Genomic DNA, 26235 nt, shown 5'->3' with positions numbered 1-26235 from the left:
GCTGAGATTCTGCTCTTGGGTTATCAATACACTCACTGGTGGATGAAAAAGAACAGTTCACGTTGTTTTCATTGAATCAGTCATGTCCACACAGAGGCTGGACTGTTGCAGTAAGAAACCCAAGCCCACTTGCTTTCAAACTGCCCTGGATTTACTTGCAGTGGGATATTAGCAAATAAGGGAAAATATCAGGCAAGCCAATACACTATACAAATACATTTTATTTAGAGATTCCCATAGTAAGATGCACAAATACTTTTTGTTCACCAATTTTCAGATCACACAACTTCAAGTAGTGGAAAAAAACAAACTGCAGTTAATTACAATTATCTATGTAACAGGGCAGTAGTAAAAGTTTCATTTGTCAGACTACAGCATGGCTAACGATACTCAGATGAGAATGTACAGGTCCAGGTATTTAAAAAGTGCATGGGGCATTGCCACATACACTAACATGCTTCTTCAAAGAGCAACATCTTTCTGGCATGTGAACACAGTAACCCGGTTAATGCAAGAGGGAAAATAGGCTCATAATTTGATCTGGAAATGTATCTACCAGAAGTTTTCCTCCAAACAGCAAATTGTTTGTGACTGACACATGGAAACCAATCTCTAAAAATCACTGTTACATTGTCCATGTAGTCAAGCAACACACACATGACCTAAAATTTAAAATTATCAGTTTCAGTCTATGCCTTCACAGCTTTTACACAGTCTTCTTCAAAAGAGTCCAGAATACTTAATTGCATTAACAAGCTGGTGGAAGAGCTGTAATCTGAGCTCCACACTTTTGCACCCATAATGTTCTTCCACAAGAGAAATCTCAATCTTCAAATTTAAAAAAAAAAATGTTCCACCTGCAAGGACATCAACTGGCTCATGTATTGCTTGGTTTATTTTTAAATTCCCATGTAAATGGAAGGAAAGGTAGAAAGCTGCACTGGTCTGAGAGAATAGCTGCATTGGTTTAAAGTTACATTTAAAACACATGGAGCCTGGACTCTTATCTCCAGGGTCTCTCTCAAACCAAGGAAATTCATTAGGTTTCACTAGTCAATGCAGTCCCTGTTTTGTTTTTAAACAGGGATAGTGTTGAATAGTGCTTGGGAAAGACCAGCAAGGACTGTTGTGTGGGTGATTGTATATAAGAGCAAGAAACACATTTAATCAGTCTTCAGATAATTTTCTTCCATTGCAAATAGGAGAGCAACAGATATTGACTTTGTATTATAATTGAGAGGCACATTTTGCACTGATGGACAGAAAATCTTGGTTTACCTTGCAACTTCACGTGGCTTAAAACACCACCTAACTTTCTGTTAAAGCAATTTAAAAAAAAAAGAAACAAAAAAAACCCCAATTGCTGTTTTTATACTCAAAATTCATAAGCTGCTCCCTCACCTCTTCTACTCAGAGATACCTTTCTACTTGTGTATATGCAGCTGGTTTCTATTTTGTCTGTCTAAGAGATCCTTGTTTCTGTGCACCTTGAGAGTAGACAAATAATTCTGATGCCTCAGGACAGGCCCCTGTACTATGTTCAGGAGTTGAGAAAGTCAGTATGGTTTTGTACATTTGCAGTGAACCCCAGAATAAAAACAAGAAAAAGAAAAGCCACTGAATTGCAATAACCAGTAGTATGGGAATCAACTCCATGGAACAGGAGTGACTTTGGAGCAAACCTTTTTGGACTGAAAGGGATATGGCAGTCCAGGAAGATACCTAGAGCTGAGTAAAACGAATAAGGACACTGTGAACAAGGTCCTAGTTCAGCAAACCACTGCCTAAGGCAGTAGAAGTTTCAAAGTGTAGAGTAGGGGTCTAACAGGTGCCCCCAGGCTTTGCAGAACTTGGTACCTGATCTAGTACACCATGAGAGAACAGGGAACTTGCTCAAGTCCCAAGCAGCAGTGTGACAAGATGTGAGTGAGGGTGGGACAAGAGACTGAGACTGGAGACAGCAATTTAAACAAGAGGGACAAAAGCCCAACAGAAGTTACTTAACCAGTTCTTTCTCTAACAGCCCCACTACCACACCTCCAATGTGAGAGAAGCCCAGAGCAACCAGCTGAAGCTGTAAATCACAACTGGCCCGTTACATCCCTGCACTGTCAACAGCCAGCCAGGTGGAGGACAAGGCAGACAAGGCCTTTTCACTCCATCATCCCTGCACAAAGCAGGTGGAGGGGGCTGGTGGCAGCCGTGAAGCACATTAGTCATAGTCACTCATGAAAACAGAGACAAGTGCTCTGGTAACCTTGAATGTTGAGGGGAAGACTGAGTGACCACTGGGGAAACTGGTTTTTCTGCATGCCATCTTCACATCTCATCTGAAGAGGGACTGACTGTTTTGAAAGCTCTGGGAGCAACTAATTTGCAGTGATCTAAGGCATGATGGCACAAACCCTCAAAGCCTACCCTTCAAACATTCCATTGCCAGCTCACCTCTTTGTCATTCTTGCTGGCCAAAGTACATTAGAATAACTTTTCTCTTTTGAGAACACGGTTATTGTTTTGCTCATATCCCTACTCTTTTATAATTCCACCCCCCCAAAAAACAAATCTCTGGAGGAAGAGAATGGAATCAAGTCACCCTGCTGGTATTGCTCTGAATGAAACCTTTAGTCAAGACTCTGAGTAGCAATTGAAGATGCCAGTTCTCTGGCTAAACCACTACAGATGAGTTCGACAAACACACTGGGTGAAGGCACAGGGCACCTCCACTTCCTGATCTGCTGACACCTACTGAACAATATGGGTGCAAGAAGCTTTCAGCTTCTTCAGAGTCTGCAGGGGTGGAGTCTCCACTTGCAAGAGAGGCATCCAGTCACAGAGGTTTATGGTAAAAGCACAGAGTGATCTTGCCACACTGGGCTACAGGTTTTCTTTTTATGATTCGATAATTTTCAGAGTAGGCAGACAGCTTTGAACTCATCATTACAGGTGAACTAGGAAGAAATGGGAGAAGAGGAAGATGCTAAAGGTAGAAAACTAAGTTAAATCCATTTGTTCTACTCAGAAAAGTAACTGTCCTAAAAACAGCACCTCACTGAATTTAAAGGAACTCTGAAATTAACATGAAGCAAAAAGAACTCCACAGTAAGTCTGCACTGCAGTACAGAGAGCACAGAAAACACACAGACCTTAGAGCTCCATGACCATGTATTAATGTCAATACAGTGATGACTAATTGTGCTGATTCTCAATAAAAAGGTAACCTCATGAATCAACAGAGTCCAGTACCGTAATTCAGTTAATTATGCATAGGCACGTCCATGGAAGGCCACAGCAAGTGAAGATATATATGTTCCTCTTTCCATGTTCTTATGAGACATAATTATCAATTGTACTATACTTTCTAAATGCATAAGAGTTAGAAACTCAGGCCAAATGCCAGATGTAATTTTGAGGTTTGTAAACAAATATATCTTTAGAAACTAAGCCAAATGTAATGTCTTGTCTTGAAAAAAACAAAAACCAAAAACGCCTTTTCAGAGAGGAGAAACAATTTGCAAGGTAACAGAACACTGAGACCCACGTGCAGATAGGCTGGTTTCATGTACTGCAATTTTGCACTGTTCTATTTGCAAGCTCTATCAATAACTTGGAACAAGTTTATCTTACAGTTAAAAAATGTGCACTGTAATATTTGAAGAGAGCTGTTACTACTTTGCTTGACAGCTTCTGTGACAGTTCAGGATTCAGTGCTGTTTCTGGTACATCTCATGACAGAAACAAGCTGAGAAAGCCTGTTAGATGAGTGGATTTGGAGGAGTTTTTAACAAACATCATACCCTGGATTCAGAACAAAAGCCATCAAGTATCAGCAAGTCCTGATTTTATTTTTTTCTTTCCTCAAGGCTTTGGATCTTATTAAAAATATTTGGGGAAAAAACATTAAAAACAGTTCACTGTAGGACATCCTACCTTCAGGCAACAAGTTATGATGACTGCACATTTTAAAACACCTTGTATATTTTGTGCATCTTATGCACCACAGGCAGTGGGGAAGATCCAGCATTTATCTACACATGAACATACAAGCAAGGACTGACAAGTGTCACTGGCAAGACTGATACCAAGACCAACCAGCACATTGATTTGTCTACACCACATCCTAACACAAATGGAACAAGTTACAAGTAACAGTACAAACCTGTTGCAATTTCAACACATACATCTTAGAAAAAGACAATGCATGTACGCAGCCCTAAGACAGTGACAAGTTTGAGATAACTTTATAAAGATCAAAGTACCAGAAGAGGAAGGCACATTAACCTCTGGTTGGTCCGTTTCAGTACTATTTGGATGAGTCATAGTGATTTATACCCTGAGACTGTGGGAGACCTTGAAAATTAAAAGAGACCAGGTGAATGGGCAAATAAAATGTACAAATCTAAGGAGATTAAGATTCAGCACCTGAATTTTCCCTTTTAGTAAGGGAATTTAGAAAAGCAGTTCCTAAGAAAACACTGTATTGACTCCTAAATTTTTTGTCCTGAAGGCAAAAGAATCAATTCAAAAGAATCTTGGACTAAAGACATTGCAGTATGTTGCAAGAGGTTTCGTACACCCTCTCAGTTTCAGTACAGCAACCACAATTTGTATACAATCAAGTGTTGGTGCTTTTTTGGATATAGAAACAGTCAGACAGCCCACAATCTTCCCAACTCTGCCAACTCAATTTTAAATCTGAGTGCACTTTCTTAGACCATACTGCTCACAGCAGGGTATGAGTGGGAAAGGCTGTTAGAAAATGGGAAGATTCCTTTCTGCAAGAGCATTCTTTTAACCAGCCAAGTACCACATGGTTTTCATTAAAAAACCCAAAATCACAAGCAAAAAGATACTTCCTAATTTTATCCTTAAAAAGTAACACACAGTTATAATAAAAAGAGAGTTGCTAAAATAACACAGAAATGTCAGGAATACATACTTGATCTCTCAAAGGTGTTTCTGATTAAGCATTTACATATCCCCTCTAGTTTTCTAATTCTTCAGGAGTCCCGAGAACCATACCAAACACTGTTTGCCTTTTACTCTTTTTCTGGTGTTCGTTGCCCATCCTCACCACACAAAGTGCTCATGTACAAAGGAGAGCACCTCATAAAAGATGTGGTTGTGTTCTCTCTTCCACTCTCCCTTGTCCAGGGTTGTCTGCTTCAGAATTTCAAATAAGTTACTGAGGGCACCGTAACACTCAGAAATGCATTTTAAGTTGAGGCTCAGACTGTGGGGTGGCCAGCATGGTATACAGGGATTTTCACTTGGCTTTCAGATAAAAAACTTGTGTCTGGTAGCTCAAGAGTTCCTGGCTGGCCAGAGGATCAACTCTACCTGCATGATACACAGCTCTGCAACAGAGTTCCTTAGGAACAAGCTATACCTCAGTCCAGTAATTCAGTCATAGCAGCAATTACAAAAGTAGCTAAGTAAGAAGATCTCAAACATCTTGGAAAAGTGCATTTATTGAAAATAAGGGCAACAGACCTCTAAAAACAGACCTCCCACCTGGCTGCTGAAAGGTGCTGCTGCTTTCCCACATGCAGTAACTGACAGCCCACCTATCCTTGGTTTCTTGCAAACAAAGCAAACAAGTGAACTTGTGAAGGGTCTAGGCAAGCCTGCTTTGTTTCATGCCTGCACCAGGTGAGGGCACAGCAGTTCAAAAGGCCTGTAAATGCCTCTCAGCTGAGTGGCAAAATTAAGACACCAAAGCACCACTCGACATAGCTGGATCATAAATTTAATCTGTTAATTTTTCAGCTGTAAGCTATAGACAAAGCAAGTGCTCAGGTGAAGGAACAGGATGAAATTCTGGAAGAGAATGATCCCCAATTATCTTAATCCTTTAGATAAAAAAAGCTGCCAAAGACCTAAAATGGAGGCAGCAAATATAAACCCCTTAATGCAGTTCAGAAGTTTCTCTCATGAAGACAGTCACAAGAGTCACCCACAATATGAACGTAACTTTTGTGAACAGATTAAGTCCAGCAAAATCACTGTGCACTCTTGCAATGATCTTAAAAATGCATCTGTGAGGAGAATGAACAACTGAGACTAGGAATATAAACCTACTACCAACTATTCTTTGGTCATTTACTCACCTCGAACTAACACCAGCAGCACTGATGAGGGATCAAACAAATGGACTCACTTCTTTACTGCAATCCCAGAAAGCACCAGAGGAGAGCACTAGCAATTCTCCCTACAAGACTTGACTGTACAAAGGACAAACCTGTAGGAATTACAGGAATAAGGTGTTTAGTGAAGAGGGCGAGCACAACCCTTGTTACTGTGCTGAAGCCAACACTGCAAAGTAGCTTCTGATTCCTCAGTAATGTTCCATGAGGTAACATCCAGCTGTTACTGAGGAGTTGCTACTCAGTATTTACAAGCTAGGTATTACCAAACCCATAACTAAGTCACTAGTTTGATTACCTATCATGAATACTGAAAATGTAATACCCAAAAATACCTAAATTAACATGGCAGTCTCCTAAACTCACTGGTAGCACAGAAGATCCCACATGACTGAGAAGTCAATAGCAATCAGTCTGAAGGCATGTTATGCTAAAAGTTCTCTCATTTAAGTGAGATAAACCAGAGTATGTTGCCCATGTGAAACAGACTACTGCTGTGTAATCATATCAGTCCAACATGTACAAGGGCTACTGCCCTGTTCAACAGTCTGAGCCAGCCTTCAACTTCTACCCAGTTAAACTAAAGCAAATTGAAGGTCTTGAGCACAGATTGACAAAATCCCAGCAAGCCTGTTCCTGCGCAGCAGAGGTCACCTCTGCAAGGACAATATTGCTACAGCAAAGACTGGTATGATTTGGGTTGAAGTAGGCAACCTCAAGCAAACCATTCCAGCAGAAAAGAGGGAAATTTTGAAGAAACAGTGGAAAAGATAAGATGGTCTGATTATATATATATGCCATTGGGTCTCAGCAGCTGTTCAAGAAGCTACTGAAGTGCAGTCAGTGAGAATGAGCTCACTTCATTGCAGGGGTGTATCCGGCTTTAGAACAGTGAGGTACCCAACCTGCCTCTCTGCAGAGCCTGAAGGCTCCCTGTTCTGCAGCCATTCCTGCGTTTGGATGGGAAACCCACTCATTTCTAACCATGAACAGTAGATATCTAATCCAACAGGGCAACAAAATCAAAGTAAAAAAAATTTGGTTTTTCTCCCATTACTTATCTTTGGACAACTGGCATATCATCATCACCCTTCTATGCCTCAGTTTCTAACAGGGATTGGAACAAAAGTTATGTATGGCCAAACACAGAAATATTCTGAAACTTAACATCTATATCGCTGTAAGCATTTAAAACCACTGAAACCAGCTGAAAAATAAGTTATCTCTGGTCCAAATTGTTCATGTGCTTGCAGCACTATCTGGTTTGGTTCCTAGTTTTTTTGTGGGGATTTTCATACAGCAACAAGACAGCTTCCTTACTGTGAGAAGTCATTTTTGCAAGAAAGCACCCTGAAAGCAAAATACACAAAAGCATGTGAGACTTGAGACATTTTACATCATTATCCAGATTCATCTGAGAATTGTGCAGAGCTTCAATGAAGAAAAAAAAAGGAGAAAAAGGGCACTCACATTACAAGGATTGTAATGTGCTTTAGGAGCACATATTGAGGTACTTGTGGAAATCACAGTCAGTAGGGAGGGACAGTTTCCAGTGGTGCCTCTTCAGTAACCTAGAGACTGCAGAAAAATCAGCCTTTGTGTTTGAAGGCCATACACATACTCTTTTTACTCCTATCATGGCCTAAAATATGCTTCACTTAATAGATCAACATCAGGGCTAGGATCTCCAGACCAGCAGCCTCCCTTTGGCACTGCTGACACTAAATGCCCAGCTATTACCTGTTGCTTCAGCCAAACTGGAGGACACTCAGGTAGACTCAAGTGTCTAGCTTCTTTAAAAAAGCAAAGCAAAAAACTTCAAACCAAACTGAATTTAAAAAACAAACAAACCGAAGCAGAACATGTTCCCTGTGACAGAATGATCTTACCAAGTAGCTGTAAGGATACAAATCCTGCCATTCTTCTCCAAGACTTGTTTTTCTTCATATACTTCCACTTTTCTAAGCCCCTAAAATAACTAAAGCAGCTACCCCATAGTATATAATTTCACCTTTTCAGAGAAAAGCCTTTCTAACCATACACACAGTACTTTGAACTGATGCAGTTTATGCAACCAGGCCACAATGGTAAGTATTATGAAACACTGTAAGATCTGTTTGTGAAGCACCTGTGTTAATGCTCAGTGCTAATTATACTTCTGGGATAGGTGCACACCTGGGAGAGAGTTCTCTTGCCAGGATTTCCACCCCAATGAGAGGGACCTGCACTCCTTGTAGGATTTCCATCCAGGTCTCCATACCAGCCGGAACTTAAGCCTGATGCTTGACTGCTTGGTGTTACTGAAGAAGATGCTGAGTATGAAGATGAAAGAGACTGTAAAGAGAAATGCAGATTAGCTCTGGGCTGTGGGCAGGAACTGCAGGAGTAGCTACGATCTCTCACCGAGATGGAAGAACAGAGCATGTCCCAGCCTTATCTTTCCTCTCAGTTTCAATCAACGCCCATTTGGCACCAAAGCTGTGAGGCACAGGCACACTTTCCTCCACCAATGTCAGGGGAAAGGCATTAATTCCAGCAGAGGACAGAGGCATCACTAAAAAGCTGAGAGTTTGGTGCCTGCTAAAAGGAGGAACACTTTGGAGTCTTGCATTTTAGCTGAGCATTGGGTAAGACCATCACCCTGGGAGGCAAACACTTCAAAGATGGACCCGAAGGGCACTGGACCGGTTCTCCCCTCCCAGTCCCAGGTGAAGTTGGAGGGAGTCTAAATGCAGAAGGCTGCAGGGGATTCTGGAAAAGCCTGAGCCTCTCCCACAGCATAGGCTAGCACAAAGTGAGGGAACACCAAGATACTCTCCTTTGCGGAAAGCTGCTCACTTGCATTAGTAATGTCTGAGATGCACTCTTCAATGTGGGTGAAAAAAAATTAGTTTATTTATTCCACTGGATTCTTTGAGCAGATGGCCAACCAGAACAGCAAAAAGGGGAAAAATTTCCACAACCTGGGATAAAAAAAGGTCCAAGGTTTTAGGCAGTTTACGAAGAGTTTATAAGCTACCCTAACAGCATACTTAGAAACCATATTTCATCTGGAGAACAGATAGATTTAGTTCATTTTGAACAACTAGCCCCCATTTCCTCTCAGCATTTCTGCAGCCCTCAGTGTAATGTCACCCTGCAGAACAGCCTATACAAACTCCAGTTGTGCAAGCTGATACCTGGGACAGGCATGAAGAAACAGACCAACTTCTGCTCCTAGCACTGCTGAAAACTACCATTCGAACATAAATGCACTTTTAAAACCTCCTCAGTTTGGAATTGATGGGCAATGTCACTAAGGAATCCATCCCTGGGCTCCAGTGAGTACAACTTAAAATTACCATATCCCTCTATGTAAAAACAGTGTCATTAGACTTGTACTTTTCAAAAATATGATCAACCCAGGCCAGGGCCAGGCTCTCCAGATAAAGTAGTAGCTTATCTCTTATAAATATTTTTCATAGTTTTTAATTACAAGTAGTCCTCACTCCAGGTAATGTAACTGACACAAAGTACCTGCATACATGCAGCCCCAAGACTTTCACAGAAAGCTCAGGAGCAACCACTCTATAAGAAAGAAATCCTACCTCACAGCAAAGTAGAGGAGGGGACGCATGGCCAAGCCAGTCTAAATGGGGGGAAGAGTCATTTGGAGTAAATACAATAAAAAAGGACTTCAAAACCCCTCCATATAAAGGATCAAGGAGGTTAAAACAAAAAACTAGTTCAAAAAGATGTATAAAACTGTTGGAGACCAACAGAAAACTCTGCCAAAAAAATAACTTGCGTTTAAATCAGGAATCAATGGCATCACACAATTTTGTTGTTAAAAAAAATGAAAAGGAAAGTGGAAATCCGTGTAAAGATCAGCATCAGAATGAAGAGTTATCATTAGCTCCAGAGACCAGCATAATTCCCATGAAGTCCTGATGGAAGAGGGCCTCCTGCCACGAACAGTTTCGTTCCAGACGAGTCGTAGCAGTGGGTGTAAACAGCATTTGGGAAGTAATTTATGTCAGAAAAATAATTCCTCCAGGTTTCATCATGGTTCTGTTAAAGGAAAATTTAGATCGTTATTGTTGCCAAACAAACTCAAAACCCTGTTTCACAAAAGCATTAGGTAGCTTCCAGAGCCTAAAAAGGGGTATTTTCTCTTAACAATCCTGAAGCTTCATAAAAGTCAACTAAAAGACATCTGAGTTGTCCTAAACCTTCTTCTGAGAACATTTAGGTCAAGCACTGGAACGGCGAGGTGAGGGGATGTTGCACTGATACAACAAAAGGTAACAGAGCTAAGTTAAACAAAGCCATTAACTGCTTTATGATAACATACAGGAAATCAAACTCAAGTGCCTGCCATGGCATTACCTCAGGAAGCCACAAGTTCTAAAACTGCACACAATTAAATTAAAATTCTCTTGCTTCAAGTACCACATTAGACTACCATGGCTTTAAAGAAAGACAATTTATTCTCTGTTTGAGGTTCTGAAAGCTACAAGTTAGATTACACTTGAAAATACAAAGATATAAAATCTAGTTCATTTATGAATCAGTGCATAAGAACTATAATCACTATGCCTTACACTCAAGGAAATAACCTTCAGTACCCTTTCATAAGGCTTTTGTAGAAAGCAATTCTGTAGCACTTCTTGCTCTTCATTATTAGATATTGGTTACATGAATACTGTTTGACTGAGACACATTTCACACAACGGGCTCAAAGAGAATTGGCTCAACCTCTACGCCACTCCTATATAATGGGTCTGCTTCCCCCCACCTCTATCACAGCTACAAACTACTTACCAGCCAGCCTTTCCCAGTTGTCAATTTCAAAATTTCACTTCCTCCTAATTTCTGCTTCTGTCCATAGCAGGCACGGGGGGGCTTTTCTTCCAGGAACCTCTGAGCTCTGATATCATAAAACAACAAGGACCCCTGCCCTGTCCCCACAGTGATGATGTGCTCGTAGAAGCTCACCGAGCGGATACCTGTCAGAGAAGAGAGGGACAGTGCAGTAAGGAACAGGGATGCTTTGCCTCTGCAGTGTAGCTGCTTCATGTTTAATATTACCAACTAGTATTCTCCAAAACACACAAATTTTCCCACTGCTACAGAGCAGTGCAGACAAATTCCACTGCTATTGAAACAGCAGCTTTGATTGCATACATGACTGCCCTACTCCTTGAGACCATCAGCTACACCAATGGTACACAGTAAGAAGCTTCCTCCTCACCAGCCCTCAGGTCTGCCAGATAAGCCAGTGAGGGTCCAGAGTACCTCAATCTGCACAAGCCTTTAAATGAACACACCAAGAGCGAGTACATGGCAGCCGACAGAAGGAACAACATCATGCTGTTTTCCTCCAGGAGTTCACACCCTAACTACCTGCCAACCTGCAGTAAATAACCATCTGAGAAAAGAAAGTCCCAGCTGCCACTGAGTGCATTGTGCTGATCAACAGGCTAGCTATAAACCAGTGTAATCATAATAATCACCAATCACTTTGCTGCTAAGATAGCTTCAGAACTATTAATGCGCTTGATCTGTCTCCACTCAAATATTCTCAAACAAGCACACCTGACTTTCAGTAGCTGGCATTTTTAGCACTTTAGCCAGGAAAGAAAACAGAACAGGACTCCTGCCATCTAAACACCATGTTCCACCAGTACATGGGACGGTACAGTTCAAACTAGACATGTTATCACAATTCTGTTATCCCATTACACTGAACAACAATGTAAATTTTGTTCTCACAGAATCTAAATTTGAAGTCTCAGCTAAGCAAGGATCCCTTGGAACAAGTCTTGGGGAGATTCTGAATGTACGAATTTGCAATCTGCAAAACATCCTGTCATCTCATCTCCATTTATTGTGCAAATACTGTTCTGTGTAGCCATTCTACTCCAAACAACTCTTCAACGCAGGTTCAACGCCACCACATCTATACTTCTCCTTCCTTCTTGACAGGGTGCCACATTATAAACCCCAAGGATTTTCAGGCCCTCTTCAGAGTACCACTGAATTACAGCCTAAACAAGCATTCAAACAGGAGAGGAAATACGTGAGTTATGTCACCTACATTCACATGCCAATGTGAATGTAGGTGTTGTCACCACACCAAGCAGGGCTGAATGTCACAGAACATGTATCATCTTGGAATATTCCCAGGAGCACACGTGACAGCAGACAAATGGGAGCTGTGGATGCAATCAGGGAGTTTCCCCTTCCCCTATGTATAAAGTCCTAACAAAAAACATGTCCTCATCCTTTTACCTCTGCCACCGGATGTGACATCCACAGACCAGCATTCGTGATACACACTTAGAACAAAGCAAGGCCTCATTGTCCTGCTCCAGATATGGGGTGAAGTCTTGGCTCTGGGCTTAATGGGTGGGGAAACCACTGTCTCTCTGTTGAAGTAGATTATGAGATTCATATGAAAGTCTCCGCTTTAATTCAGAGAGCTACAAATGCACTTAAGACAGCAGAAGATCCTCCCCTCACCTCTGTCACACAGATCTAGCTCTTGCAAAGACACACAGAAAGCTTTAAGCCCTCTGCAGTCAGCAAGAGCAGTCACTTGGATAAGAGGGGAAAGGCACAAGAGTGGACTTTCTCTTACTTTTGCTCCAAGAAGTGCTCTTGACAAGCCACCCAGGAGAACACTAACTTCACACAAACAGTGTGAAGTATGGTGATGGAGTATTAAGGCAGACGGCATTTACTTTTCAATTAAATGTATTAATAAAAAAGCTGTAAAATGCAGAATAACTGTGGATCTTTCTCTAACCAAAGAAATTTACTGAAGAAATCCATTATGTACCCACTACTAAGAACGATATTTAGAACAGGCTTTCAAAAACAGCATTTCAAATTGTCTCCTAAGAGGCTGAAGTACCTCAGATTAATCATTCCCATCAAGCTACAAGTACAGCCTGTGCCTAGAACCTACCACAGTAAGTTCTAGACTTCCAGCTCTCTACCACCTGTGGAGCTAGGTAATTTAGGTAAGTATATTGAGCCTCACTCCCATGCTGCAGGAACGGTCTACAGATCCCAGAAGGAAATAAAGATGTAGTGGCATGTCCTACACAAAAGTCACAGAGTCTATGCCATACAAGCTCTGTCTGCTGCCTTCAGGACATGAAGAGAAGGGCACACAACATGGCTCTGCAGGCCAGTCATGCAGAGAGCAGTTGCTGCTGTGGATCAAGAACTACTATCCAATGTTTGCATTTCCCTTTACAACTGCTACAAAAAGCAACACTTACAAGGTGTGCTTTAAAGCATTCACTGTCTTCAAGAGTAGAGTAAACAGGGCTGCAGCAGAGGAAAGTCATCCCCAGCTCCAGCCTTACTGAGCCACCACCTTTCTGTGACCTGCTTTTGTGTACAACTTCAGTCAGCTGAAGTTAACGTGGACTTACCACGTTACATTCAGCAGGTGCACTTGGAAACTTAAAGCACATTCAGGTACCACTGCAAAGCACTTGAAATCCGATTTTAGTCCACAGATCAATAAAGACCCTGTTTTCTAGAGGTGCTACACCACTTCAAGCCCCATAGAGATCAATATAAAGTGGAAACACTCAGTATCTTGCAAATTACTGTTATTTATGTGCCTCTACCACCACACCAGCACTACCTACGCTGCACAGGAGAAAACAGCCCTGAACAAAGGCTTCCTCCAGACATGAACCAGAGAAACCCCTCGAACTACTCCCTACACACATTATCACCCAATATGGAAGATCACACATACTTGAGGCAGGTTTCAGCCACCACAGGGACCACACTGCCGTGTCTGGATCAGGACCTTGACAGAATCCTCACTAACAGCAAGTGAGGACAAATGGTCTTGCTGGTAAGACGTTCAGGTGACTTCTCCTGACATTACACGTATTTCTCCCATAACTGAAAGCAGCAGACCCTGACACTGATCTAGACACCACGTCTCAGTAGCTGCATAAATAAAACATTCCTATCTTTGCCGACATATGTCCTCCTCTGGCAAGCTGCCTGATGAAGAGATGGAAGCCCAGAGACAAGCTAAGTAAGGACTGCAATTTACTAGTCTGGCATTAATATGACACTCACTGTGCCTTCTCATACCTGACAGTAAAGAATATGGAGAGAACTTTATGGGACCATGCACCCTGCAAGCCTGGCCTGGTATAAGGTTCAACTGGACATACTGCATCCATGAGAAGGAAATAGCATTCAAATCATGTAGAAAATCAGGAGTCTCGGTCATGGCTTTAAAATTACAAAGCAAGCTTTCCCTCACAGCACATACTCAAATATAAGGAAGCACAGAGCAGACAACATGCCTTCTTTCTAATTCATAGAGAAGAATGCAAGAACAGTATGAATAGCAGTAAAAAGACTACATTTGCTTTGAGATGATAAAAAATAGAATAAGACCCAGTAAAAAATACACAGCAGTAAAAATGCACACTTTTGAAAGTTCAGTAATATTTGGATGGTTTACAATTGTGTTGCTCCTAATGGCAGTCATGTTGCCCTTCATTAGATTTCAGAGCTGGTCACATTTGGTTTGTTGGTTGCTCCAGGTATACTGGTTACAAACCCAAATCTATACATATACTGCTAATTATTTAGCCAATCACTAGAAAAGCCCTTCCTGTTCATTAGAAGCTTGACTTACTACAGTTTTCACAGCTACTTCTGCAAGCAAACCATTTGAAGCACCTTTCACAGGTTTCTTACCACTGCCTCGTTCTTTGGAACAGACGGATTTAACATTGTGGGAAGGCTGCCTTGGATCCAGAAAAGAGACATGTGCCTGTGATCCTACTGCATACACTGACCACTCTTGACCATAAGCCAAACACACGTTCTCTCTGCAGTATGGCAACTTTGTGGAAAGTAACTGGAAAGAGAAAAAATAAAAATCAATCTGTTACAAGAAAAGATGAAGGTGTTAACAAAACAATTTTGTAAGCTATGTTCTAGGAAGTTGCAGGGAAATAAAACACATAATGCAGGTGAAAAATAAGACCAGAAAGAAAAAACCTGAAAGTAATGGGGTGTCTTATCTGAAGCAAACGGAGACAATAAAAGCTGAAGCCAAGAAAAATTGACATTTTAATAAAATGTTTTAGATCCTTCTAAGCTGCTGCTATTTTTTAGCAGGTGCACAGCAACATCAGCTCTCAGCTGGAAAAGCCTATCACATTCACTGCATATGATGTGCCATTACACTTGCATAAGTGCAACTCCTTTATGAATTCTACTGATTAAGTGCCTCCACCATACTCCACGGAATAGTTCACTTCAGCTAACACAAAACTAGCAGAAAGTTAAGAATGCTTCCTATCCTCTCAGTTAAGGGGAGTGCGGAGCTTTTCTCCTCTTCAAGCTCCAAATTTCAGGACATTTCATTTCACATAGAATTTTAAAGTGTTTTATAAACACTGCTGCTCTTCGAATATTTGAAGGAAATGAAGAATAGTGAACAGCCTTAACTGCTTGCAATTTTTGAAGTTTAACTCCAACAAACAGAAAAGCACCTTTGACAGTGTATGCTCCGCTTTCCAAAGATGAAAATACCCATCCAGGGACACAGCTCCCAACTCCTATTAGAAGCAAAATAAGAAGAGAGTTAGTTACTGTATTATAGATATCCTTATAAACACAGTATTCTAGGCAGGCTGCACAGTCTGGATTGAAGTCATCCATAATCTTGTAAAGACTCTATCAAGATAGTTTTCATTTTATACTGATCTTCTCAGATTGCTATACAGCACTTCAGGTGTCAAGTAGAATCTAAATTAACAAAAGAGTAAATAACAATAACTTTCAAAACCATAAATCTTGCTAGGGAATCAAATAATGAATTATGAGACAGTGCAGTCTAGAGTTGACAATTCCCTTTAGCAGGTCCCACACTGATTCTCACCCTGAAGCAAGTTTCAGGCACTACTCTACTGAAAAAGTTACATGAAGCTTCCATCATGGAGGAGTAACTAACAGCTATTGTGAAAAATAAAGCCTACAGGATCACTGTGCTTCTGACAGCAAACCCACCTTTGCTTCAACCACTTCTGTTCTTTGAGGGCAGGGGGGAAAAGAAAATGTGGTGAAGGATGAATTGCTACACTCACTAGTAATAACAGGAGATCTGGATGGGGGAGATTGACATTTACTGTTTGTCAAATACCAACAAAATAACCCCAAAGCAAGTGCTAGTACCTGCCCTGCAAGTCAGTCACCTCATTTGCTCAGCAATCCTGAAAGGATTCAGCCATTGAAACAGGAACTGTTAAATGTTAGCTGGTCTTCACAGAACATGAAGGAAAGCAGAAAGAGCACTAAAGAATGGGATAAAAGCTGCAAGAGATGTTTTGGTGCTTTATCGGCTTCTTGTAAATATGTCTTTACTCCCCTGCTTAGGAGGCAAATCTAAAATCAAACCCACAGGAAAATTGTGCCTTCTAAAAGGTCTTGCGTTGTTTTTTTTTTTTCTTCTGGACTCCTTCATTCACTTGAGGCAGAAGCAGACATTACAGATTAAAACCACTGCCTCAAAAGACAAGGATGCAAAATAATCAGAGAAAAACATATTAACTTGCTTCTCTGGTATATTCTATTTAGCTTACTTTTTAGTTTTTCCAATACACACGGACAATTTTAGGATTTCTCAACTGTTTTGCTGATCTTACTGACCTTGTTCTTATTGTTGAAAGCCAATGCTCGGACTTTGCAATTGTCAGGATTGGTGTTCTCCTTGGGGATATCCTTCAGAGCACTGTGTGTTATGTGGGCATAGACAGGAACTTGAGAGAGATTATGCCTGGCATCACTTTTGGATAACACATCCTCTGTGACTTCCCAGAGACCCATCGAACCATCCCGGGAACCTGATCAAATAGTCCACACATGAATAGTCCATTCCACATATACAGAACTCCTCTTTTCTAAAAAAAGGATTAATCAACAGGGTCTGAAAAAAGGATACTCTTAGTTTAATCTAACAGAACATGCTGTTAGTGCCCATATATTATTATTAACAAAAGGATGATTTTACTGAGCTGTAAAGTTCAGAATATTAGGAACTCACTGTCAACTGTCCATACGGTTTCCAAGCAGCGAGGCCATCTCATATATTTTCAAACTAATGAGGATGCATCAAAACCCACACTCCTGTGCCACAATTATCATCATCTCCTATACAGAATGAACTCAGAAATGACTGAACACCATAGGTCCAGCCTGAGCCTGTCACTCTCAGCCTTGGTAAACAGTCTGTTAAACCAATATAAAATATCTCCACAAAAACCTCAGCTGGGTTTATGCCAATTTGGTTTACTTGATTTCTGCTACTGTGGCTGAGTACACAGTAATTCATGAGCTGAACAGAAACATCTATTTCTAATCACAATTGTACCAATTTGAATGAAATCTATCAGAAAAATTATTTCGCTAAAACCTGTGTCACTTCTTTCTTAAAGAATGTAACTTAGGTTAAACAGACAATAACTCATTTTATTTTTCTACTGAATTTGAAGACATTAATCTAAGATATGAATCACTAATATTAAGAACACTGGATCAAGAAAGCGGAATGCATCTCGTTCATCGATCAGTACAGACTTAATCCAAGACCTTATACACATCCCTTCTGGTGTTCAGGTAACTCACTTCCACCTAAGTCAGCTCTGACAGATTTGACAGGTACCTCAATTTCTTCCCTACATAAAGTGAAAAATTCTGTCAAAAGAAATTCATAATGAAGATGCCAGAAAAGCTATATATCTATATGAGACTATTAAATTTATGAGCTCTGCTATCTCATAGGGCAGAAGCTGCAAAGACAGTAAAGCAAAATATCTTGTTGCAATAGGTGTGGTCCAGCACAGCAGAGGTGGCTTTGCCCCCTCACAGATGGATTCAGGCATCTGCCACTATCACCTACTACAGAAAAATACAAAAGGAGCACCCTAATGGCACTTGCATCCAGCAGCACAACATCCTGCCACTCCATTACATGCCATTGGTTTTAATTGCACCTAATCTTGTTTGTTATAGAGGCCGAATACTCAGCAGTAAAATTTCTAAACATCTTGACATACTTTCGGAGGAAGTTGTCCATTTTAATAGCCCTGGCAGGGGAAAAAGTCCATGTATGTTGCTCAACTGGTTAGCCCTGAAGCCAAGCAGAGTGTCATTTGCTACCCTAAGCTCATGCCATCCTGGGAACTATTCATCTCATCTGAAGCTTTTGCCATAAAAATACTTGCTATATCCTCAATGTCTGGAGTAGAGTTCAAGCATTTCTGCTTAACACTTTCAGACACAGATGAAATTGAAATCTGTAAAATTAAAACCATGTCAGAAGTTAGGGGTTTTTTTCACTCTTAATTAGGGTTGCCAGCGAGTTCTAAAGAATTCAGTTTAGCAATCAGTCTTGCTAGTTGCTTTCAATAAGTTCTCCCTGGTGTCTGAGGTGTGGAGACTAGAACCTACGTCCTGCCTGCTAAAAGCACCACAGCAGAGAATATGGCAGCAGAGAACACTTCCACTCACACATCCACCTCTGACCTTTAGAAAATACCAAGTCAACACAGTTCCATCTCACATGCTATGCAATCTGTCAAGCCCTTAGCTTTCCCCTGGACATCTGTAATCATCTGTGCTGTTCACTTCAAGCTTACTAGCTTGAATGTGATGGAGTTTCTGTACATATTTGGGTTGGAGACTTGCAGGATCAAGTTTTATATTAAATTCAAAAATGAAATTCCAGGATTAGCTTTTTGGGTTTGGAAGAAAAATCCTACTAAACTAAACCAATCCTACTAAACTAAACCAATTCAAATATGTGACTTTTATATAAGACTGTTATGATTTTCTCTCACCTGCAGTTTGACAGCTCTGAGTACAGAACAGTACACCCTCCCAGCACAGAAAGGCAGTAAACTGCTAAATTAATGCAACAAGACATTACTATTTTTGCCTTTGCCTAAGTAATCCTTTATGAAGTTACACTGATTATCCAACTAGTCACCAAAAAGTCATTAACTGAGTTTCTCTATTCCAGCCTTCTGTATTAACTACCATAGTGTATGTGCATATACATATACACACACAACTGTACTGAGAGCTTGATGAAACAATCTGAGTTCTCATTAATTACTCTTTCACATGACTTCTACCCTTTCACAACTTCTACTGATATTGATCTCAAGTGTTCCAAAGTTATTAACCAATAACCAACACCCCACTTGAAATTACTCCTCTTATGTGGAATCTTTTCCTGTAACTCATTGTGTTCAAACATCCCCTTACTACAAACACAGTAATATTCTAATACTAGGAAAATCAAATCTAGACTAAGGCCCAACAACAAAATAAAATGAAGCACTGTACTAAGTCCAGGAAGTGTTTAAATAGCCTAGGTAGTTCCAAGTGGTTTCAAATGCCCCGACAAAGGTGCTTTCCTAACAAATTCCTATCAAATGTTGTGCATCACTGTAACATTCAGAGAGAAGAAAAGCTTAAAACACAAGCAAACAAACAAACAAAAAAAAACCTTCAAGAGAAAAAATATGACTTTACCAGAGACAGCCATAGTATCACTGATCCATGCAATTGAAAATATCCAGTCCTTGTGTCCATCCTAAAAGAATAAAAACAGATTTTTCTGTGCCATTATACGCAAGAGCAGTCCCAAAGCAGACAAGTATTCTTCACTTTGATTTTTAATACAAGCTCAGAAAGACAGACCTACATTAAAAGCATACAGATAAGATTCCAATATCAAGCTGGAACAGATCAAGTACCTAGCAGTAATTTTTACTTTTCTGGTTTTGAAGTGTGCAATTAATAAAGAAAAAGCAGGTGTTGGAAAAACAGGTCTCTGACCAAGGAAAAATTAATCTAAATTCTAAGATTTTCCAGAATTCTCATATTTTCCATTCTGAAAGCAGCATTCTTCTGTAAAGTATCTATTTGTTAGGGTTTTTTTTCTTTCAAAGCATATCCTACTATAAAAAGTAACCAAAATCTTATGTTTACAATACATGACCTACAGATTAATATTTCAAGACTCTTTTCTTTAGTGTGTGAGAAACCTATGGGGGAAAAAAAGGACCGTAAGACCCTAGTTTTGTTTAAAAAGCTAAAAAGTGACACAAATGAAGAGCAAGTCGTGCAAATCTTCAGTCAAGTCTTGCTGCAGCTGGTTATGTGCTGCTGCAGAAACTCTGACCTGACCTCTGCTGTTGCAGTTAACATCTACATGCAGTTCTGAATAAAAAGGAGAAATGAGAGAGAAACACTCACAGGACACCACTATATTCTCCAGCCTGGTTTTTTTTTTTGAAGACTGGCTGTTTTGAAAAGGCCTCAGGATGTTTCAGAAATAAAACCAGTACCATTTTTATCAAACTGCCACAAGCCAGGGAGTTAGAACTAATCTTCAACACCAAGTTCCATCTCTGGAATAATACATCCAGAAGCTGCACTGGGATAAGGGGAAAATCTTAAAAACTTGCAACATAGTTTTCATTTCTCAAAAGAGCTTTTTCACTATAAATAGTTTCAGAGCTCATCACCACAATTAGACTTCAATACTTAGGATTTTGTTACATTTTTTGGGCTGAAAAGTAAGCTTAAGTAGACCTGAATGAAGGTGAGGAAGAAATCTAACCCAAAGGTCATGTGTGAAAATCCACACATGTTTGAGTACTCAATTATATTTAAGATACCACAAACAGAAATGACAACTCAATCAGAAATGTTTTCAGAATTTCACTTTCTTACAAGACTGCTAAATATTAACCTTCCTCTGATCAAACTCACTTCAGAGTAGTAACTTTTTAAGTGAGAGAATAATTTTTCCCCAGATACTCCCACTTACATCTCCCACACAGACAGGATCAAGTGTAGGCAGACGATAAATTGCAAGACTGTTGGGGTTGTCTCCACCTGTGGCCAGGAGGGTCCTCGAGGGGTTGATCTCAATGGCATGAATGCCACATCCCTGCTGGTTCACCATGCCAGGTTCACGATCCTTCAGGATAGGAATCTTGGTAATTTGACCAGTCTGGACATCTACTACAAATAACTGGGAAAAAAAAAAACCAAAAAAACAGACAAGTAAGTGATCATCAAACAGATAAGAAAAACAAGATGGTCAAAAAAACTCCCTATTTTGAAATCTTTTTGAGTTGAAATCCACAAATGCTTCAAGGATTGCTGAAAAATGCATAAATTCCTTCTTAAAACAGGTTAAGTAACAACTACAGTGGGTTTTTATCAATCATCCCTTTTCATTTTCACAGTAGTGGAAGGGAGAGGAGAGAAATCTGTCATGGGAGGTTTCCCACTTGAATAAAAAGACCTTGAATATAAAACTCTTTTCCATGTTCAGTATGACAAAACAATATTGTTTTTCAATTTCTACCTACCACAGTGAGGAAAAAAACCCACCTCAAAAGAGCCATTAAGCCCCATGGAGCTTAGCATGATTCTCCCACCTCCCACATAACACACTTACCATAAAGTTTTGGCTTTGGCAGACTGACAGCTTATGTAACTGGAATTTATTTTCTAGTGATAAACAGAGAATAGTAACTAAATACAGCACTGCTTGTGTGAACATCTGAAAGAAAGATATTTAGCTATATACCTCATCCCACAAAAAAGACAAGAAATTAGAGCAATATGTCACTGACACCTGTCAGAAAACTCTGTTATAAAGCCTTACAACTCTTCAACAAGCCTACAAACAGACATTATGCTCAGCGTTACGTCAGTTCAGACATATACAACCACGAGGTTACAGTTTAAACCAGAACAAAGGTTTACATTGCCTGCCAAAGTGCACTTTCATTTGGGAGGCTCATGGGATGGGTCATTTCACAGATGGTGCTCAGAGGGCAGCTGCACTGACAGTCATATAGGTCTAACAGAGGAGACAAAGCCCTGTGAGGGAACATGACTGAAGCAAGGAAATGGAGGATCTGAAGCTGACTTCGCACTAAGGAACGTGATGTAGAATTCATAGCCCAGGATATAATTAAATTCTACATCATCTTTAGTCTGTTCCTTCTATAACCAAGAACGTTGTCTCAAAACCTCTGGAAGTGAACCAAAGATGATAAGAGTAACAACAAAAACCCTCAATAGAAATTTTAAAAATACACACCTCAAGAAAATTGTTCTGAAATCCTTTGTCAGACATTTCTAGAGAACCAGAAGAAAATCTAGAGGTTCTTAGAGAAAAGTTATACATATAGGCTGCTTTTGGTGAACTCTTACAGAGCGTAGATCTGTTCTTTAATAAAAGCATAGGAAAAATAACATTAAGATAATTTAGCAGTACATCTATTATTTGATGTACTAAACTAGCAGACTATTAACTATCAGGTTTTGATCCTATCAAAACCTGATAACGTATGGTATGTTACAACATTCCATAGAAAAGATGAAAACCACTCATTGCTATTTGTGTCTAGAATTATGCATCATCTTCACCCTGCAACTGATTGTAGGCAGCAGTCTTGCACAAACAAAGATGATTCCTACAGAATCATCATTTTCATGCTTACTTTTTTATTTTGTACACACGTGTGGTGTATGGCAACAGCTGAGGTGTAGCTGAGTAGGAGGGAGGCACTCCTCACTCTTCCCAAGACTTACAAAACCTTCACTGCTGGAGACAGCTGGAGACAGCTGGTAAGAACACAATGCACCCAGCAGTCCTTCTGCCCTAACCACCTGAAAATTAACACCTGCACTGAAGAATCAGGATCAGTCATTTTCTCTCCTCTCATCCTCCCCTGTCCTTCCCATGTGAGTGCATATCCCCCTTCACCCCAGGTTTTCTTTGCAGCAGAAACGCCCAATTCTCTCCCCAATCCTCCTTCAACTACTGAAAAAAACCCAAAACCCTAAACAAAATTAACAGTTTAGTAGTTAGGATTAAAGCTTGCAGGTGTCAGCTGCAGGTCCTAATGTTGCACTACTTAGGAAAACACATCCACACCTAATGATGTTCATGGACTCAGAAGAATTGTGCTTCAGCTGTAGTAGATTCACACTTGGAAGTACAAGTCAACTGGTAGGAGGACGGAAATTAAAACCCCTTTACATTCTGTCTGACACCCTCATTATACGTGTGTGTTGGTTAATAAAAACTTACTCTAATGCAAAATACCTTTACCTAAACGCTAAACTGCCACCATGATATTTTATGAAAAATTCTTTGCTAAGGTTTTTCCCTCCTGAGGAGTTGAAGACCTCAAGAAAAAAAATGTAAACCATAACTATCTGCTGCTGTGGAATGCAACAGGTGCATCTGTGATTGGTAGATGTGAGTTGTTTCTAATTAAAAGCCAATCACAGATGCAGCTGCATCAGACTTTGAGCAATCACAAGACTTTGTTAGGCATTCTATTCTTGTTCTTTCTAACTTTCTGATAAATCTTCTCTCCATTCTTTTAGTATAGTTTTAATGTAGTATTTTAATATAATATATATAATAATATAATAAACCAACCTTCTGAACATAAAATCAAAGCTCACATCTCCATGCATAGGGTGACACTAAACTAATTGGACTAAAAACTAAAAACTTTGCACATATAAGGGACTGCCTATGTTGTTTTGGCTGTAAAGGTCAGAGCAAAGCAGAGTAACTTCTCCACTTGCTTGGTAAGGAACTTGGCCACTGAGTAGTTTAAAAACAACCATCACCTCCCTTGAGTAAAATAAGCAACCACTGCCTGTCCAACCTGTCCTTGAATGTTTCCACGGACTGAGCACTCAGCAGCTGTGTGGGCAGCCCACGCTGGTGTGTCACTACCCTGACAGTAAAGCTTAAGAATCTTCCTTGTATCTAGTGTGACATTTTAATGGAAAAGCATTACCTCTTCTCCAGTCACTACAAGCCCTGTTAAATTCATCTGTCCCCATCTTTTCTATACTTTCCCTTTGGGTACTGGAAGGACATGATAATGTCTTCTCAGAGCCTCTTCTCCTCCAGGCTGAACAACTTGCTTGGTAAGGAACTTGGCCACTGAGTAGTTTAAAAACAACCATCACCTCCCTTGAGTAAAATAAGCAACCACTGCCTGCACACAGAGATTCTTACACCACCTGGAGCATAGCAGGAAGCAAAAGCTCACACTTAAAAGCTGCACCTCTGGCTGCCCAGAAATCATCCCTATAAATCCAGCACACAGAAGCCAAGATAAGCCACAGCTGACAGACACTTTTAAAGCTAAAAAGGGAGAAATGTTAAGAAACAAGAGAAGAACCCAGCTAAGAGTGCAGAAAATTTCAATAACATTTCAGGAGTTTTAAAGACACCAGAGTAAATAGATTACAAAATATTTTCAACTGTTGAAATAACTACATCTGCCAACAACTTCAAAGCAGTGTAGACATTAAAAGACTTGACGAAGTCCTGATAACAGAGAAAATTACTGCATGGTTTAGTTATCTCAAACAGAAATTAGAAATTTTTCCCAGCTACTCATTATATAAAAACTAAAACCCAGCTCACAATGCTTTCACTGGACATAAAAAAAACTCCACCAGCCTCCTGAAAAAAACACTGAATTGCATGTTATTTGTCTCTTGATTTTAAGCTTTGCACAAAATTTTGTTCTTCCTTCTAATAAAACATGCATGTCAGTCTTTACTATGCCAAACAACTTAACATCCAGGATTTACCAAATCCGGATTGCTTCGGCCATCTGGCAGAAATGCAAGGACCACACTTCATCTGTGAGAAACACAGCAGAGTCAGCTGCCATGCTCTCTGCCACACAACTGTGTTCCAACAAGGAAACAGGCTGGATGACATGAAAGAGAGATATCCACTTCCCCTCTTTTTTTAAAGCAGGTACAGCTTGCAACAGTGCTATCACTCAAGGATCAAGGCAGACAAGCATGGTTAGGTACTACAGCTGACATAGCCATGAAACTTCATGATCTTTGCAAATTTGCAGAGATTGATAGCTGTACGCTAATTTTTCTTTTGGCCTGCAGAAGTGGTGAGAAGTAATTCTGGCAAATGGCTTTCCTGCAATTACTATATGGCTGTCCTCTTGGCTGTCCAACCTGCTTATGATCAAGTTAATCAAGAAACTACCTCACTTCACTGGTGAGGGAAGTTCATTAATTGGCTTGACAAAAGTAAAGACTGTGGAAGGGAACAGAGTATCCACGGATGAGAGTATGAACTGCAAAACTCATCATACTCTTGTATGCAGTACGGAGAGCAGAATGGTTTACCAGGTTTTTTTTCATTTTTTGGCCTGCCTTTCAGGCCACAATAATTCAGGGGAAAGAAACACCCAGAAAGCTAACAGTCCAATAGAGATAAATTCCCTTCCCATGTATCTTCAACTGAGAGCATTCACTTTAAACAGCCAAGATTAAAAAAGAGATCTATGAATGCCATTTCAAGGCAGCATAGACTCATGTCTTCAGCTGCTGCCCTGTACAAAAAACAGCAGATGAACAGGCAGTCCTGCCCTATCTTTTAGTTGGTTGGACAAATCAATCAAAACAAAAATAAAGGGTGCTATCCTGATTTTATTACACAAGCAGGATGGATGGAGATCTAAAAGGCACAAATAACATGCATGAAAGAAACTGCTCATTTTTCATGCAAGAGCTCACAACATGCTCTGTGCACCAGCTCTTCACACAGTACTCTCAGGAATCATGGACACATTCTTGTCATTCATAGTAACTTTTGAAAGAAACACAACAAAAGTACACTGCCCTGCTAAAAACAGTCACTAAGAGAGACTCAATCACATTCAAGTTTCACAACTGGCTTAAGCTATCTTTGGAGAATCTACGTGCTTCCTCCTCGCCATTCACCTAAACAGTATCACCCTTGTGACAATAACTAGTGCTCAAGTAGCTGCAAGGTCAACTCTATCTGCTTTGGTCAAACTAACCCTACAAGAAAACCTGTCTACACACAAAGCAGCAAGCTGATCCAGATGACTCCCTAGCCACATGCATATCAGTGCTAGCCAAAACAAACAGGTGGGAACATCGACTTCTGCAACGGCATGACTCCAGACTAAGGCTGGTCACAAAAAGA

The 26235-nt window shown here is 40.3% G+C and overlaps 1 protein-coding gene across 3 annotated transcripts in view; it reads right to left on the bottom strand.

Annotated features, from left to right (window-relative positions):
- Positions 1-203: 203 nt before the first annotated feature.
- The window catches only part of DCAF12 (DDB1 and CUL4 associated factor 12), a 35154-nt gene continuing 9122 nt past the window's right edge, over positions 204-26235 (bottom strand). For 2 of the 3 annotated variants that reach the window (XM_041422038.1, XM_041422037.1), the window contains exons 3-9: positions 21025-21231; positions 19722-19782; positions 16833-17026; positions 15677-15742; positions 14874-15036; positions 10947-11131; positions 204-10193 (exon numbers count right to left, since the gene is read on the bottom strand). In XM_041422038.1, the coding sequence (XP_041277972.1) occupies positions 10035-10193; positions 10947-11131; positions 14874-15036; positions 15677-15742; positions 16833-17026; positions 19722-19782; positions 21025-21231 (1035 nt within the window). In that variant the 3' untranslated portion in view covers positions 204-10034. The remainder of the gene's footprint in view (positions 10194-10946; positions 11132-14873; positions 15037-15676; positions 15743-16832; positions 17027-19721; positions 19783-21024; positions 21232-26235) is intronic. The other variant, XR_005953951.1, reaches the window with a different exon arrangement.

This window comes from Onychostruthus taczanowskii, unplaced genomic scaffold (genome assembly GCF_017590055.1).
Source record: "Onychostruthus taczanowskii isolate IOZ18803 unplaced genomic scaffold, ASM1759005v1 scaffold70, whole genome shotgun sequence".
NCBI lineage: Eukaryota > Metazoa > Chordata > Aves > Passeriformes > Passeridae > Onychostruthus > Onychostruthus taczanowskii.
Note: the sequence above shows the minus strand (reverse complement) of the source record. Positions and strands in the feature narration are given on the sequence as shown.